General features: G+C 38.6%; 3 protein-coding genes across 3 annotated transcripts; 1 reads left to right on the top strand and 2 right to left on the bottom strand.

The window, feature by feature from the left end:
* Positions 1-337: 337 nt before the first annotated feature.
* LOC136255351 (dynein axonemal intermediate chain 4-like) lies at positions 338-8,362 on the bottom strand. Its single transcript, XM_066048094.1, has 25 exons — positions 8,242-8,362; positions 8,106-8,178; positions 7,858-8,056; positions 7,637-7,704; positions 7,498-7,537; positions 7,332-7,402; positions 7,084-7,190; positions 6,856-6,914; positions 6,684-6,803; positions 6,493-6,600; positions 6,280-6,361; positions 5,874-5,999; positions 5,490-5,632; positions 5,335-5,437; positions 4,839-4,972; positions 4,663-4,755; positions 4,354-4,431; positions 3,773-3,846; positions 2,249-2,599; positions 2,066-2,153; positions 1,795-1,923; positions 1,470-1,567; positions 1,145-1,226; positions 795-872; positions 338-520 (listed from the first exon to the last, which is right to left on the bottom strand). Exons 2-25 carry the CDS (start codon positions 8,147-8,149, stop codon positions 473-475), a joined length of 2,523 nt encoding a protein of 840 aa, XP_065904166.1. The 5' UTR covers positions 8,150-8,178; positions 8,242-8,362; the 3' UTR covers positions 338-472.
* On the bottom strand, positions 8,348-14,306 carry LOC136255373 (midnolin-A-like). The gene is made up of 4 exons (XM_066048132.1): positions 14,009-14,306; positions 9,361-9,448; positions 9,236-9,304; positions 8,348-9,181 (listed from the first exon to the last, which is right to left on the bottom strand). The coding sequence occupies exons 1-4, from the start codon at positions 14,188-14,190 to the stop codon at positions 8,441-8,443; spliced, it is 1,080 nt and encodes a 359-aa protein (XP_065904204.1). The 5' UTR covers positions 14,191-14,306; the 3' UTR covers positions 8,348-8,440.
* Positions 14,261-16,593, top strand: LOC136255384 (uncharacterized). Its single transcript, XM_066048146.1, has 5 exons — positions 14,261-14,396; positions 14,640-14,863; positions 14,916-15,011; positions 15,904-16,000; positions 16,290-16,593. Exons 1-5 carry the CDS (start codon positions 14,380-14,382, stop codon positions 16,510-16,512), a joined length of 657 nt encoding a protein of 218 aa, XP_065904218.1. The 5' UTR covers positions 14,261-14,379; the 3' UTR covers positions 16,513-16,593.
* Positions 16,594-16,761: the final 168 nt, after the last annotated feature.

Raw genomic sequence — 16,761 nt, 5'->3', positions numbered from 1 at the left:
CTTCTTGTAAGGGCAGTGATGAGATTTTGCTGATTTAATGTGCAGCTATTTTAGAAATTTTGTTTAAAAATTAAGTGTGCAGTGGCAACAGTGCACACATTTCAGTGTTTCAGATTAAGTAGGAGGATTCATGCAAACTTGCAATTGAAAATATATCTTGTTTTTTCCTCATGGTGCTAATCTGATATATTCAAAAAGACATAAAGGTTTTCTGATAACCAATCCCATTATCGGTACAACAGACACATCTAAATCAATTAGCTTCAGGGTTGACAAATCTGTTACTACACGAAGCCAGGCCTGTAGTTTTTCAAGTTTCGGGTTGTACTATAGTAGATCAAGCAAAATAAGTTTTAAAATATTACACAGTGATTGTGGTACACAGTCATATATACAGGGTACAAAGTGATAATGGGTTGCAGTACACACACACAAGTTACAAGTCAGTTGGTGATGACAGAGTTGGCATTGTTCAGCTGTTATCAGTGTTCGTCTTGATACATGATAATAGAGCTCCAATCTATATTGTGTGTAGAATAAACCATTAGATGTTATGTCTTGATTTCCCAAAGAAGTTATTACAAAGCACCTTTAAGATCACAAAATTTTGACCCCACAATTTATAACAAAGGAAACACCTGTGAATCCCAATGTCTAATATCTCTAATAGAACAGTCAGTACACTGCTGTATTTCTAAATTACTCTAATACAACATACACACTAGAGATCTATAAAAAAAGCATAAAATGTGTGATCCTCCATTTTAAACACACAAACAGGTGATGATACTTACCTGGTTCTCAGGTGCTGCATTCATCTTCTTCAGTTGATAGACATTAATGTTACCTTCCTCGTCCCCTACTATTATGATCTGTATATGGTGGGGGTAGAGTAGTATCATCATACAATACATAATGTATACACCACATGAAATCATGTATAGTAGAAACTCAGCTATCTTTGGGGACTATTAAAGTGTTTGTATAACTGCAAAAATCAAAGACACTGACAAGTTAACACACATAACTTAATACAGCAGTTGCTGTGGTATTTGGTGGCAGAAAAATCCAGAGATAAGAGATGTAGACACATGTCACACTGTAGGGAGCCTAGGGACACACGCACGCATACACACACACTCACCTCAGCATTACCAGTAAACTTTATACAAGTGTGTTGTACACCTTGACCACTGACTGGACGATGTACTACAAATGGGTCCAGCCTGTGACAACAGTGATACTTTAAATACTGATTATATTGAATTGCTTCCTGGCACCAACAAAATGATGTTTGTTGATACAAAACATTAAGCACTTGCAACATGTATAATAAAGGAAATTTTAAGAAACATTTCTCCCACTAAGAAATCATAAAAAATGATCTGGATTGACACCTCAGATACCTACTGCAGTGCCAGTTTTGTAGCTTTTAATGCTAATGTGTGTATCTCAAGTGGCTGGCTTACACGCTGTGTGTGAGGTCCCATATCTCTACTCTTCCTTCACAAACACAACCAAAGATTGTTGAGTTCCACGTACACCAACTGACATCATAAATGGCTTTCTGTAATGGCACACATTGTTGTATTGCAGTTTTATATAGACAGACAAGACAAGAGTATCACACACACACACACACCACACACACACACACACACCACACACACACACCACACACACACCACACACACCACACACACACACACACACACACACACACACACACACACACACACACACACACACACACACACACACACACACACACACACTCTCTCTCTCTCTCTCTACCTGTGCAGAATGGAAGGTCAATATAGGGGAGGTATTATCTTGATGCCACAGTCTTGTAGTCCAGTCAGCACTACAAGTTAGGAACAAGTCTGATACAAATGGTGACCATGTGACCTTGTAAACTGGACCCTGGAGGAAGAAAAAAACATTACAACTCCTACAGTGTATGTTATTGAGAAGAGTTCAAACTTCCCACAGTGATCAAGGCACTTAGGCCAAGGAAGTAACTCTGCATACTGTTAAGTGTGTACTCGATACACAGATAACTTACAGTGTGTCCCTCATAAGTGTCAAGGTATTGTTCATTGTAGGAACATGAGCACTTGTGTATTAACCCATCTTCTGTGGCTGCAAGGTAGCTACAAGAATAACAAATACAATAACACTCTAATAGTACAGTCACTACCACTGGGTAAAATACAAATGTGCAAGAACACCATAGTTGACATCATACATGTTTGTATCTGGTAAGTAGAAATTAAATGACAGTCCAGGAGAGTAGGTAGTGATAATGGCCTCCCCGCTGTGTGACTGGTGTTGTTGTTGCTGCTGTTGTGAATGTTTACTTCTAGTTGAGGTAGTGTTCATCACTGATGTCTTCTTCTCTGATACTGGAGCCGGCTGAAGGACCCGTTTGAGCCTCATCAAGCTGATACTATCAAATCCCTTGCGTATTGACCACTGTGTGAGGCGGCCATCTGCCCCAATGGAGACCAGCACTTCAGACTTGTCCTCTCCCATAGAACGTTCCTTCTCCACCCATTCCACCTGCCACACTGGACCTGAGTGCTTCTGAGCTGCATCCCTGTAAAGAAATATTGATCATTGTAACCTTTAACATTAATATCAACACTTTTGGACTGTAAAGGTGCACTGATAATTAAAACAGCTTATGTATCAGCAAGCATCACATACAGATATACATGTTTAAGGTTACGGTATAGTCACGGGCAATCATTCAAAATTTTGAATGCCTATCGATACTTTTTGAGAAGCCCATGAAACCAATCTAGCAGCGTGAAAAGTTTTAAATGAAGGTGAAGCCCTTCATATTTAATGTTTTTATGTAGCTACAGTGTAGTTTGAGACAGGTGGAACACTACAATTTGTTGTAGTAACACAAGTAAGCCAGCCCGTACATCGCTCAGCTCCGGCTGTCACTACCATGTTTTTCCGCCGCCAAATACAGCAAAAGCTGTAGGCTCTATTGGCATTTCTGGGGCATAGTGATACTGTATATTAAATTTATTAGGTCCTGTGGAAGCGTTTTTGGCGTGTTTCTTCCCAGTGACTCAGATACAAGCCTTCAAAGAGCTTGTTTCACTCGAAAAAACTACTAAAAGTTCAATAAAACGTCTATACTACCAGTAACTTAAAAAATCGCTTCCACAGGACCTAGATATTTTAGTTGTTTAGTCACTTGTGTTGAAATTATAAGGATTCAGCAATCTGTTAGTCTGGTTTTTGGCGGCGCGTTTTTATAAAACATCGCTCTATTGTGGACCACACACCCAAGAACAGTCATTGTTCTGTAGTAAAAACAAACAAGCACAATTAGTTGTATTGCTAACACAACATAGTTGTTGAAATTATTTATCCCTGCTTGGTTTAAAGCAGGTTTTGTAATTTGTTCCGCCAACGCATTTTAAACTATTCCGTAACCTTAAGGGCACCTGTGTATTCCTCCCAGCAACAGACAAGATTACAATGCCAACCATCATTATTATAACAGTTTCACGCTTTAACTTTGTGACTGAATTTAGAGCACACTCTGTACAATTGTAGTCTATACTATTGTATTTGTTTATCAGCCTGATATAACAGTTATCAGAATATAGCAGAATGCTATATCCTTCTGTGTACGTCTATCAAACACTCCTCATTATTTAATTTTTAATTCAAGCATCTTTGGAAATATGACAGAATATTTTCAATGGTGGAGGTGGCAAAAAAACCCCAGTGTATACATTACACTCACCTACTGTCCAGGGCAGAGTCAGGGTTGGTACTCCTCACATTATAGATGGCCACTGTACCATCAAACAGGCCAGCCTGTAATAGGATGATAAATCTGTAAGTCTGTAAGTGACGAACAACTAAACTGTTACAGTATGTAGTGGGGTAGTTTTGTGGTGGAGGTTTTAGATCCTACAATAAACTTCAAATATACCACCACATGTCTACCAGAAACTCCAAATTCTGCCACAAGCACCCCTTGTAGCACTTTCTGGGCAACATTGAATATTGTGATTTTTTTTTTTGTTAAATCGTATTGTGATGGGCATGTAATACCTATAAATTACTACTAAACACTTCTATTCTTGTGCCATGAGCTTGCTTCTCCACAAGAAAGGAGTATTAAGCGAAACATACTGCTCACTTTACAGTGTGTTATCATACAACTACCTGTACTATCGTGATACATATTGCTATCTCGATAGTTTCATTACTATCAATTGTTTTGTGACAATTTCACTATTGCCCAGCTCTACTCCTGATACCACCACTACTATTGACACACATTCCCACAATAACCAAATAGGTCATATACACACTCACAGCTAACAGGTTGGGATTGTTGATGGAGAATGACAATGAAGTGACCGGACTAGATGCTCTGAAGATCCTCTCAGGATGCTGTAAGAAAGATACACAAGAAACTAGTTCCGTATGGACAATGTGTTCATAGCATATAAAAGGATTTCACAATGATGCTTTAAATTCTTCAAAAATAAATTTGAAAGTTGATAATTCTCAGGCTAATATACTCCAATTGAACAGTCACAGCAACTGATAATCATGAAATCTGACTTCAATCCACAGACATACAGTGTACCATAAGGTTATTCATTCAATATCCCAACACACCTCAAGATTCTTCAGTGACCAACAACATATCAGACCCTCAGACTCCATAAATGTGCCACTCTTCTTTGTGCCATAACCAACTGCCAAAATGTCCTAAATAAGTAAAAAATAAACAAAAAATATAGTCTACAGTCTTAAAATTGAAATATTTACTCCACCCAAGGTCAAAGGCTCACCATGTTCAACTTGTTCCAGGTCATACACAAGGCAGGTCTTCCCTTAGTCAACTTGCATGTGTACTGCCAGAGTAGCTCCAGGTGAGGTTTGTGTAGTGTATAGGCCAACTCTCCTGTACTAACTTTATCAGGATCTGTGTGTATATTATACAGTAGTAGTTAACTCGAGATATACACTAGCATCTAGTGTGTGCAGGGTATCGTATGACAGAAAGCTTTGAATCAGTATGAATTCATCATTCATGAAAAAGTGAGTATGATTTTTATGATGTTCGTCAACTGAAGTGTGTGTATGGGTTTGTCGACTTTTTTGACTTTTCTTACATCAATATTTCCTCTTGTACATCATCAAGTATATAATCTTTTGCACAAAAGTGGGGATATGCTGTGAAGGTATGTTTCAATTCTTTAGCTCATGTGAAAGTGATTTCCCACGATCATAATGATATTGTAGTATCCATGTACAGGCCAACACATAGGAGTAGTATTACTATACCTGGTAGTACAGGGAGACCTCTGTATAATGCCTGCTTGTCCTGGTGGACGTTCTGTGTCACTGCTCTCTCTGCTATCCTCAGACTGTTCACTAGTTCATCACTCTGTGTATATAGTGTGGTAGTACACATAACCTGAACACAGTACACTACACACCTTCAGTATAGGGTTGTCATTAGGCTGGGTAGGGTCTGGCATGTTCTCTGCAGTCCTACCAGTCCCACCCACCAACATCTCAGTAGACTCATATGTACTGATCATAGTGCTCACATGACTCATCAACATTGAGTTACCACCACCTGGTATGGGTACATAGTTATAGTATAGATTTTACTGGATAAATTTCCATGAAATTTACTTCTTTACAGTACCTATTGTAGTGCACTTTACTATTGTATCTGAGGTATTGTGTGGAGACTAAATTGTGAGGGTTCTTTGTATAAGGTTTCATTATGAATGCATGTCTAGTCAGCCAGTACCACAGTACACACTATCATATCTCATGCAAGTTCTCCTCTAAACATACAGTAGTACACTAACCTCCCATCACTGACTGGTTGTTTACAGCTGTCATACGTGTATCAGGACGTATGCTCATACGGGACACAGTGTTGCGACTCTCTGTCCTGGGGGTAGCACTAGCACGACTAGCAGCAGTGACATCATCTGTATAACATGACAACGTGAATATGACAACAATATCATAATTGATGCATGCACATAATAAATGTTACGCAGTTTCTTTGAAAACTTTAGCGAAGCTTGTAGCACCTAGCACCAGCAACTGTCTGGGTTTTGTAACTGCCCAATGAAGACATACAAAAGTTTGTATTCATACTATAGTAACACAAGTTGATACTGTAGGCAGTGTTTTAAATTAGCTATCACTAAAATAGTTTAGGGGCCATTACTATGAGTAAAACTGTCACTCCCTTCCCTCAACAACCTTGACTGTCTTCTTGTTGTGTCTCTTTAAGAGCTTCATAAGTATCGTACATGTCCCATGTGGTGGCCAGTACTCCAACCTCCTAATTGTAAGAAAGTAAATATTTTGCATTAAAATTAGTATGAAGACTATATTTAGTATTAATATTACATTATTGCAAGTACTGTAGTGGTAAAATAGCCCATGATAAATTTACAAACAGTCAAGTGTCACCTTTGTCACTACTGGTATGGTTTGAATGTCCTTGTTCTTTGGTGGATTATTAATTGTCTGCATCTCACGTGGAACAAACCGGTCATTGCCTGCCCTCGTCTTGATCAGCTACAACATTTAACAAATAATACAGTGAGTTACCATACAGTGTGGGCTTAAACACTCTAATAGAACATACATCAATTGCTGACCTCCTTGTATTTGGCATTCTTTTCAGTGACCTCTGCAGCTTCTTCAGATTCCTTAGCCACCCAAGTACCAGGGATATCTAACATCCAAATGGTGTCTGTTTCCTTGAGATACAAGTCCACCTGTCATTATTACAAGTACTAACATTTAATGGCGTTATGGCATACAGCATACATCTTTCTCCAGGTCAGCTTCTGTCAGTATTTCTGGCTCCTTAGTATCCTCCCTTTGAACTGCAAGAAGCAACAGTCATTCTGTTATAGTTAGTTCCATACAGTAGAAACCATTGAATTACTGGATTTATCCAATGTTTAAAATTGCATAATAAATGGACTTACATTTGGGACCAATGTATCAATTGAGAGCTTGTATCTTACAATGCATACATATATCCCAACTCACTGTCACTCTGTACAGGTTTACTACTAGACACTGGTGACTGCATGATGTCTGAGAATGATCCTGGAGTACTGGTAGCTCCACCTTCAGCTACACTACCCAGCACTGACCTAACATGGGATACCAGAACTTAATGCCACAAAATTTACATTCAAGTTTCAACATATATTTGTAATGGTCCAGCTGACTCAAATTTCATAAAACAACTTAGGATGTAGAATTATAAACAATGTATTGCGGCAATACAATACCTGGAGAATGGTTGGGCCATGCTCCCAGCAAAGCTGCCTCCATACACAGACTGAAACACTGAGTCTAGTGGCTGTGATGGGAGAAATATAAGTTAGTGTGGTTTTGTATTAGCAATATGTACTTGTATGTTGAGTGTACATACTGGCTATAATGTAGTATACTTACTGTGGCAGCTTGATCACCAAATACAGCACCCTGATTTTTCCTGCAATGAAAAATGTCGGCTGCAATGGTGGCATTTGTACAAAGAGATTGTAATGTGAATTTGTATGCTAGTATGTGCAAAAGAATACTATACAAATACCTTGCAAGGTTTTGATCAGTCAAGACCATTGGTAAAGGAGTAACATCAATACCATTTTCATCAAAGATCTGTAAATACCACCAACCAAATCAACTAAGGCACTATACATGTCATATTATGTGCACCTACACACACTAGTACAGCATTTCAAACTACAGTAAAATTTGACAAATGTAAGCCAGGTTGATCAGTGATACATGTACTTATACATGCACCCCCACCTCAGATTTCAATTGTCTAATGCTCTCTGATGCTAAGTTTTTCCTACTCAATGAGGCAAGGTTGGTCTTTGATCCCATCATCTGTGACATCCTTGAGTGTCCACCAAACCTGGAGAAACTCCCTGAAGCCAGGCTGCTCCCAGCCCTGCTGCCATCCTTCCTCATACCCTTAGCTCTGTTTGCCTCCTCTCTAATTGTACTGTATGGGATGAGATGGAAATTGTGAATTAAACAGAAGAAATACTCACCCCATTATTCGTGAATTTGTCCCTCTAAGTTCCCTTTTGTCCATAGCAACAAGTCGAGGTGATTAAGGGCGCACTATTTGGAAACAACCTTGAAAACTCACGATGTAAGTACAATACGTTCTATCACTTCGCGCACGTTTTTATTATACTGAGAGGCTAGCCGTATACATACACCTGCCTTGCAAGTTTCTATAGCAACGTTAACAAACTTCATTAACCGGAATCAGGTTCATTAACCGGAATCAGGTACATTAATATTACGAAATATCCGGAAAATGCACAACCCACTCACACAAATAAAGTAATTTACAGTGACAAAAAGACATTAAAATTATTTAGTCAGCTAAGAGAAAACCACGCTTTAGACCACAATATCCTTGTCTTTGCTGCTGTTGTGAGGGTATTGAGGATGGAGGATAGGCTTGTATGCTCTTCTCCAGCCAACCACAAGGGGAAGCACTATTGCTTCTCCTAGCCTTCTTTCTTGCTCTCTCTGTAGCCATTTTGTGTCGTAAATGTTCAACTTTTTCACGTAATTTCTGATTATCTTCAAATTTAGATTTAGTGAGCACTGACGCTCTTCTATCAGGATGACGATCATCACATTTCTTGCTTTTTGGTTGACAAGTGACATCACCATTTCTGCTATTAAGAAGGTCTCCAGCCTTCATGTCCTTAATGTTTCGTAACGTATGAACTCCCTCAGGAAATATCTTGCTGAGCATATCACAAAGTGTATTTTTAATAATTGTCCTTCTTGCACTTTGTACGGCATCTATTAATCCCCTCTCTGAGGGGGTAGCATTAGTATCAGTATTACTACTACCTTCTTCACTAGCATATAATGGGAACCCTGTACAGTTAATTGTGTTATTATTGGGGGCACAGAGTGAGGGACTATTAGCAGTTCTGTCAGAGCTTGAATCACACATATCTTCTGTGTCCACTTCTGTAGAGTCCAATTTTTTATTACCATTCTTAGCAGCTGTTGCACTCTGAACATTAATCACAAGCATTGCATCACCAACCCGCAAAGCTACAGACAGGGGGACTTTCCCCGTTAGAAACTCATCTATCTACAGTAGAAAAATGACAAGGTACAACAGGCATTTGCAAAAATAATAACATACTTGCTTATCTGATAAACTATTTAAAGACCGATCTATGGTAAACAATGGATTGGAGACTGTAGCAAACCCCTAGTGGTGAGATATACACACATCATAAGGACACTTATCGTTGCTACACACCATACCATCATTCCAGATTGTATACGCAGAGCCACGATCAACTCTGAGCTATCATCTATCCCATAATCAAGCACACACCCATCAGTTAGTTCCCTAGTAATGAATACATCAAATGACATCAAGTAATACTGTAGGATACCATATGATGGCACATATGATCAAAAACAAGCGTTATAGGTGGTGATAAGTGTACATCTACTGTAATTTGCATGCGTTCATGTTTTATGATGGCACTCTCTGATATAAAAGCAAGAGCAACATTATTGACCATCAAAATTTCATAAGGTGTTTTAGAGAAGATATGTGTCCTGCCATGCGCATGTGTGCAACCAAATCTGGTGCATGGAATTGGCACCAATCTATTTGCTACTATTTATAGTACCAAGAGCATATAACAGAGACCAAGAGTGCCAAATGGTGTATACGTCCGTAATTAATGATTGCATAAAATAACATGGATATTTCAGTAATGTTTATTTATGCGAAATGGTAATTTGAAATGCATACGTGGCAACGGGCCAGTTTTCTGTGTTATTCAACCAAGTATTCAACACTTATTGTACAAGGAAAGTGTAGTAAGGAACCAAGATAACTCCAGCTCACTAAAACAACAACAAGTGTGTTGCCACACCTTCAGGGATCCACTTGACAGTTCCAGAACTCCATTTTCCTTTAACGCTATCATGTTTTCACTTGGTGTAGTGGCCGAATTGGGCTAAATACAGCAACCCTTAATGGCAATATAAATGAACAATTACTGAAACATCCATGATACTTCACACAATCATTAATTACGGGGTAATATCCGTTTGATACTCTTGGTTACTATTATTATACTCTTGATAGTACAGAGTGTAAACACCAAGATGAGAGAGGACATGTAAAAATGATTGCGTAGAAGTTGAACAACTTAAATTCTCACATCTAAGATTTTGAGGCATGCATTCAAACATATCAAAGACTGTTGTAGTGATGTGCAATAGAATCGATAATGCAATAATCGTATTGCAGAGATTATATCATGATATTGTGATCATTGTGAGCACAAATCACACATTCTTATCTGAAAATACTCTATACAATGGAGGCACAATATTGGTTTATCTCAACTATGTATTATAATTATTTTCTGAATTAACTCACAAGATCGCATTTTGCTGAATTTGTACAACATAGGATAAATTAACACTGAATTATACATCTTATTATTTGGTTCTACTATCATGATTAACTATCGTACTGTGATACAAACATTATGATAGTCGATACAATTGAAAATTTGCAAAAGTACTATCGCACATGTTGTAAAAAGCATGCAGATAACTTATGAGGATAATTCCATGGCTCCGCATTTCATTTCAAAATATGCGCCGGCATGTTATCAGCTACAAATGAAATGTTAAAAGTGTACTGTATGAAGGAGTGCTGTCCTTCATACTCTGATTACTGGGCAAAAAAAAACAACTTTAAATGTTCTTCACCATGTAACTAACTATACACTACAAGCTTAGAAAGCAACATAAACGTGTTGCATGATGGAAAGAAGATTAAGAGGACTCTGTTGCAAATACACACATTAGAATACAACATCTAGAGTTCAACATTTGTTTGAGATCTTAAGATGGATGGTTGATAAACTTACAATTCTTCTACCCACCAAATGTACAGTTGTGTACAATCACTGTGGACAGGACTAGTAGACTCAAATTCTCTTCTTTTTGAGCATAATATTATAATGTTACAGGTATGAATGGAATTATTATACAGGTAGACCTGTGAACTATACACTTCCTATGTACACTTCCTGTTTATTTTACCTGGTTGTACATAACTACACTTGTTGGGCAAGTATTATGTACAAAAAAAGTTGTTCATAACTCACTGCATGAATAATTAAATTCATCACAAATTTCCAGTGTGTGATGGATACGCTCCTTCTTCCTTAGTAGAGCATATTATCAATAATAGAGAGTAACTCTTGATATTACGTAGTAAATGTGTATATTTGGATATCCTAACTGCAGCTGGACAAAGTTGATGTGTCAATGTTAAGTCTTGCATGCAAGTGTAAGCATGTTGTGTGTATTCCTGATACTCTACAAGGCATGCATTGTTGCTTTTCAGTTGTTAAACGCCTGTAGAACCCGAAGGGAAGGTAATTCACAAAGCCTGAGAAGAGTTGTCACACCCATATTTCAGACCGCCAGAAAGAAACCACCTCAGAGCAAAGTTCACCTGTTCGGAAGTTTAATACAGACTTTGTTTTCGCTTTTACTTATTTCGTGCAAGCTACTTTACCATTACGATTTTGTTCACGTGGGTGCATACAGACAAACATAGATAGACACATAGGTACACACACACACATGCACACACACTTTTACAAAAACAATTTCAGCAAACCAGGTACATGCACACAGCCGGCTGTGGGCATGCACCTCGTTTAAAAAGAAACAGTGATTGTACACAACCCCAAAACAAATACAGGATGCAGCAACTTTTCTCTACACTTAAGGGTTCCAACCAACATACTGATCTTGTACACACTGACATTACTAGACTAGCTACAATGAAGGATTTTATAAGGAGGGGGCATTGGGGGTCTGCAAATAGGTAATAATAATACACCACACAAATATTTGTCTACCACCTCAATTGGTAAGTTCAATTCAATAGAAATATGGACAGACAGTGTCAGTTTTTTTTCCCAACACAATAGATAATTCTGTCAAAGCTCTCCACATATCATGGCCTACACAAACTGGAATCAGATCTGGTTTTAGCTGACTATACATGGTGGTAGAAAGCCCCAACCCTTTACACCAGACCCAGGTAGTTCTGAACACAGACATTCATCACCAAGTGAGCTTTAAATAGATCACAACAAAGAAATTATACTAGAGCTGAGCGCAGAGCCTGAAATTATGGTCAGACATCTGCCATTTTCTGACCATTTCTGGCTAATGTCTGAACACTTTTAGGAAGTTTTTGTACAGTGCTATTGAGGATGTCCGACCAAATAGCAGGACTTGTCAGATCATTTCCAAAACATAATTTCAGGCCCTGTGAGCGACAGTGGCGATTAATCGATTATCGTGATAGCTAGTAACAATCGTGATCTTGATAGTAGTATACTATCGTGGTACTGTACATGCAGTGACTACTTATCCATATCTGTGCTTGCATGGTCAAAATATGGATAACAAAAGCAAAAATGATAATGTTGAAGTTCAGAAACTGTAAAAGACCAGTAGCTTGAGCATGGACAACAAAGATAACAACTGTAACACTGACACAACAATTTTAGTGGAATGTTAGAAAAGCAGATGTGTGGTGTGTACGTAATTGGAGTATTCATGTGTTTGTATACGTGAGGTCGAGTGTCTTTAATAATTGCTAGTAACTATCGTGATACTATCGTTATCATGATATAAAAGTTACTAACAAATCATGATTATGATAGTTGTACTATTGCTCAGCTCTAAACTGTACTACTGGTAATACCACCATACACAGGTGTATATAAACTTAAGAATAAGAATTAAGTACAGAATTCTGTTGCATGCATTTACAATTTTGAGTACCTTGTAAAGCTGCTCAAGTCCTCGATTACTTGAGCACTCAGTCAAGCACAGCCTTTGCAGACATGACATTTAACAAATGTTCCAATATTGCGAGTAGCATACTTGTTAATGGTGTAATGTATTTCAAGGATTAGAATCACAAACTGAGCTGGATAATAATAGTCCAGACATTACCTAGCTCTTACAATGCTACCATCATTCATTCTTGCCATTGGCCATCAGAATCTGGAACTCCCTCCCTGCCCAAGTTGTTGCTATTATAAATGTAAATGATTTTCAAGCTAAATTATACATGCACACGCACTCATAACTGAGGTATTTGTGCATACACATATCCATATCTGCTGGTACTACTCTTCCTTACAAGTACGAAGGTTGCACACGCACTAATTTATGAATATTTTTTTAAAACGTGCACTTGTGTGTACTAGTCTGAAAATTGACAGATGCTATTTTGTCGTGGCGTAGGTTTATTCCTTTCTTGCTCCCGTATAATTACTCTTTAGGCAATCAGAAAGTGCTCTCATGTGCTGCCCACTTGCTCATATGCAGTGTGCATTCATTATGTAGGCACAGCCACGTACCAGCCTACAAAGCTATAGCTACACTAATGTTATATGTTTAGGGTACTTGAGGAAGAGCAATAAAATCAGTTGGCTTGTAGATGCCTCCAGCATTACAAGAAGTACATGATCAATTATTGTAAAGAGGCTGTTTCCAGCTCAGTCCATGAGTCCAGTCTTCGAAATACAATACACCCATGCTAACAACTTCACCTACACAACCTAAAGGAAAGACTGGGATTCCTTTATTGAGGCATGCAAATGTCCAGCATCATTAAATACACAAAGTGTGGCACCCATCTAAACTACACTATACACAAGAGGCTTCTCCACGGATCTATGGTAGGATCATACCATAGCTGACTAGAATGACAGGGCTAAGGCTAAGCCATCCCATAAATGAGCATATAGCACGTATCACGCGCGGCTGCAGACCATCCCCACGAATATCTCATGACAACACAATTACCCCACAACACTTGTTACTAATGACACAACACACCAACCTTGTGTTGTGGAGAAGAGTGAAACCATCTTCTGGTACGTTGAGTTTCCTCGTTATCTTTTGTTTGAGGCTGGAAATCGAGTCGGTGTTTGACACGGTCATATTAACCCGCTCTCCAAACATCGTCTTAACTGCTACTTGAAATGAAGGCGACTCACTGTCGACTTCAGGACCGGTCGCCATTACTCCCTGACTAGTGTGTGCTTTAGGAACAACGCTGGGACTCAAAGAAACTCGCGAGGAATCCAACAAAACAAACCACTCTGTGATGACGTCACCTAACTTAATATAGCTAACCTACCACGTGATCTTAAATAAGTCTAAGGTGTTTATGTGACACACCCACTTCACATTGTAAACACAGAAGAGACGATGAATCTGAATGAAAGGTATGTTAATTTGTCAGTGTGATCTATGGTGTATTAGTTATCCTGTGCGAATGTGTTGAGAGAGAGAATAATTTGATTGTCGAAAACAAGGCGTGGCAAATTCACTTGTCCTCTGGGTATAGGTGCTAGACACTTGCACTGCTATGTCTAATTTACACTTACAGCTACTTACTACCATAACACACACAACACACTGCAGTGGTTCACTGATCGTTAACTATAAGTGTCACCACCCCTACACAGCTTGACAGTGCAGGGCAGTTTGATGAAGCCAAAGCTGGCTATGGCATGTGGAGCAGTAAGGCGGATACACAGTCAACAAGTATTCAGGAGTAAAGATTATGAGGTGTGTCTTACCAGAGAGGGGTACAGTGAGCAGTATCACTTACTGGAGCGAAGGGTTAGCAATGATGAACAACCTTCGGTGGCGGCACTGGACCACCTCAAGGAGCACACACAATTAATAGGTCAGTCAGTGGTGACCATATTGTGAATAATGTAGCCACTATTATCCTGTAGGTAGTGTGGCTTATCCACTAGCAGTACAGGGTAAACCAACAAGTATTATGGAACATGTTGTGGCTGTGTTATTTGTGATACCAGTTGGAAATGAAGGTGAACTATGAAAAGTATCTCGCAGCACATTGATTATTGCCCACATGTATACAGACCCTTTTATTCTTGTCATTGGATTGGGATGCAATGACAAAATTAAAAGAAATTGAGGTCTGATTGAGGGTAAAATTTTTGCAAACAGATATATGGATCCCACAAAATTTGAGGACTGAAATTTTTCACCACCAATAATACTGTAGCTATAATACTGTGTAATAAACACTACAAAGGAGGTTTGTCAAGCGTCATCAAACATCACGTAAGAAAGGTTTGACCCATTCAATCCCAATATGTCATGCAGTATCAACATAGAGTATTCTAATACACAAATTAAACGGCTGAAGAGCCCTTCTTTCAGCAACCCAACATTTTGTGTGGCATTCCTAGCTAAGAAATGAAGGCTACATTATACATACTTCATGTGAATAGGCTAGATAATAACAATACCAATTTCAAACACCATTGGCTATGCAATAATACCATGGCAATACATCATAGGACTATGATGTGTGACTAACCTCCTTTGAAAATATTAGATATGTTAATCTGTTGTTATATCCTTACATATGGAGACACCTATAGTCTCATGTACCCATTCTGGGAGACTAGCTATGCCAAGACAGACATGAAAGACTATAGTAATACATATACAAAACCCAGTTTTATAGCTGGGTAAGCTGGAACAATTAACGCATGGGGTTGAAGTTTCTTGCTCAAAGAAGCCAGGCCTACAGGTTTTGTTCACCACTGCTGATGAAGCTAGCAATGTGCTAATTAACACAGCCCACAGCTTATAAACACACTGCAGCTTTGGAAAGGTGTTGACTTATGGTGTAGTTACACATCAGCTCTGTTTCTGCTTGTTCATGTGTTTTTTGGTTTATAATTTCAGAGGTGACTAGTCGTCCATCAGTGGATACAGCATTTCACAACTTAGCCAGCGTGTTGGAGAATCATAACGGTCACTATGATATGCTATATGGACACAGGTAATCTATTTTGAAAATGCTATACATAACTTTTCTAGACAACTATATAACACTACAAAGAGTTCATAAAGGAGAGAGTATCCATCTTCCAATATAGCCAGTACAAAATCACTCAGTCAAGTTTACCTCTGAACAAATTAATACTTCTGGTGATACAGAACTGTTGATTGGTGCTGAGGCTTTGTTCTGTGAACAGGCCAGTTAGATACTCTCTCCCTATGAACTCTTTTGACACTACACTATAATCAATTTAATGCCCAGTGCTGTCTTTCTTTATTTTGTAAAACAGGGAGATGGTAGAGAGCATAGCTCAGTGGTTGAAGGAACGTCACATACTACCATTCCGTGACCCAGATATGATATTTGCAGCAAGTAGTGGAGAAGGTGAAGGAGTCAACAGTGTGGTGAAGGCTGTGCTAGAGAATCCTGTCTATGAGGCTAAGATGAAACCACTAGAGGATAACTTGGTCATCTCACTGAACAATCCTCTGTTTAAACCAACCCCAACATGATGTGTGTGTACCATGTATATTACACTACACCACCTATCTGTCAGTATTTATTGTTGCAAATACAAAATTCACCAATTATGAGCTGAGTATACAGTTGCTCAATCACTTTGATGTCTATCTGTTTCCCCCTATAATACTTGTGGCATTCTACATTGAACTTTTGGTCATCTGTGTCACAGAATACTTAATTGATTCCATTATCCATACTGGACTAGATGTTAATTGTTTCAGCTAGTGTACTTTCTATTG

This window comes from Dysidea avara, chromosome 5 (genome assembly GCF_963678975.1).
Source record: "Dysidea avara chromosome 5, odDysAvar1.4, whole genome shotgun sequence".
NCBI lineage: Eukaryota > Metazoa > Porifera > Demospongiae > Dictyoceratida > Dysideidae > Dysidea > Dysidea avara.
Note: the sequence above shows the minus strand (reverse complement) of the source record. Positions and strands in the feature narration are given on the sequence as shown.

Excerpts from the sequence above, each read along its gene's own strand:
- LOC136255351 (XM_066048094.1), bottom strand. The coding sequence starts at position 8,149 with ATGGACAAAAGGGAACTTAGAGGGACAAATTCACGAATAATGGG. Across the intron at positions 7,191-7,331 it reads ATGGCCCAACCATTCTCCAG|GTCAGTGCTGGGTAGTGTAG; the intron begins GTATTGTATTGC and ends ATCCCATGTTAG. Across the intron at positions 6,601-6,683 it reads AGAATGCCAAATACAAGGAG|CTGATCAAGACGAGGGCAGG; the intron begins GTCAGCAATTGA and ends TAAATGTTGTAG.
- LOC136255373 (XM_066048132.1), bottom strand. The coding sequence starts at position 14,190 with ATGGCGACCGGTCCTGAAGTCGACAGTGAGTCGCCTTCATTTCAAGTA. Across the intron at positions 9,305-9,360 it reads GTATACAATCTGGAATGATG|GGGTTTGCTACAGTCTCCAA; the intron begins GTATGGTGTGTA and ends TCTCACCACTAG. Across the intron at positions 9,182-9,235 it reads ATAGTTTATCAGATAAGCAA|ATAGATGAGTTTCTAACGGG; the intron begins GTATGTTATTAT and ends TTTCTACTGTAG.
- LOC136255384 (XM_066048146.1), top strand. Across the intron at positions 15,012-15,903 it reads GATACCAGTTGGAAATGAAG|AGGTGACTAGTCGTCCATCA; the intron begins GTGAACTATGAA and ends TTATAATTTCAG. Across the intron at positions 16,001-16,289 it reads GATATGCTATATGGACACAG|GGAGATGGTAGAGAGCATAG; the intron begins GTAATCTATTTT and ends TTTGTAAAACAG.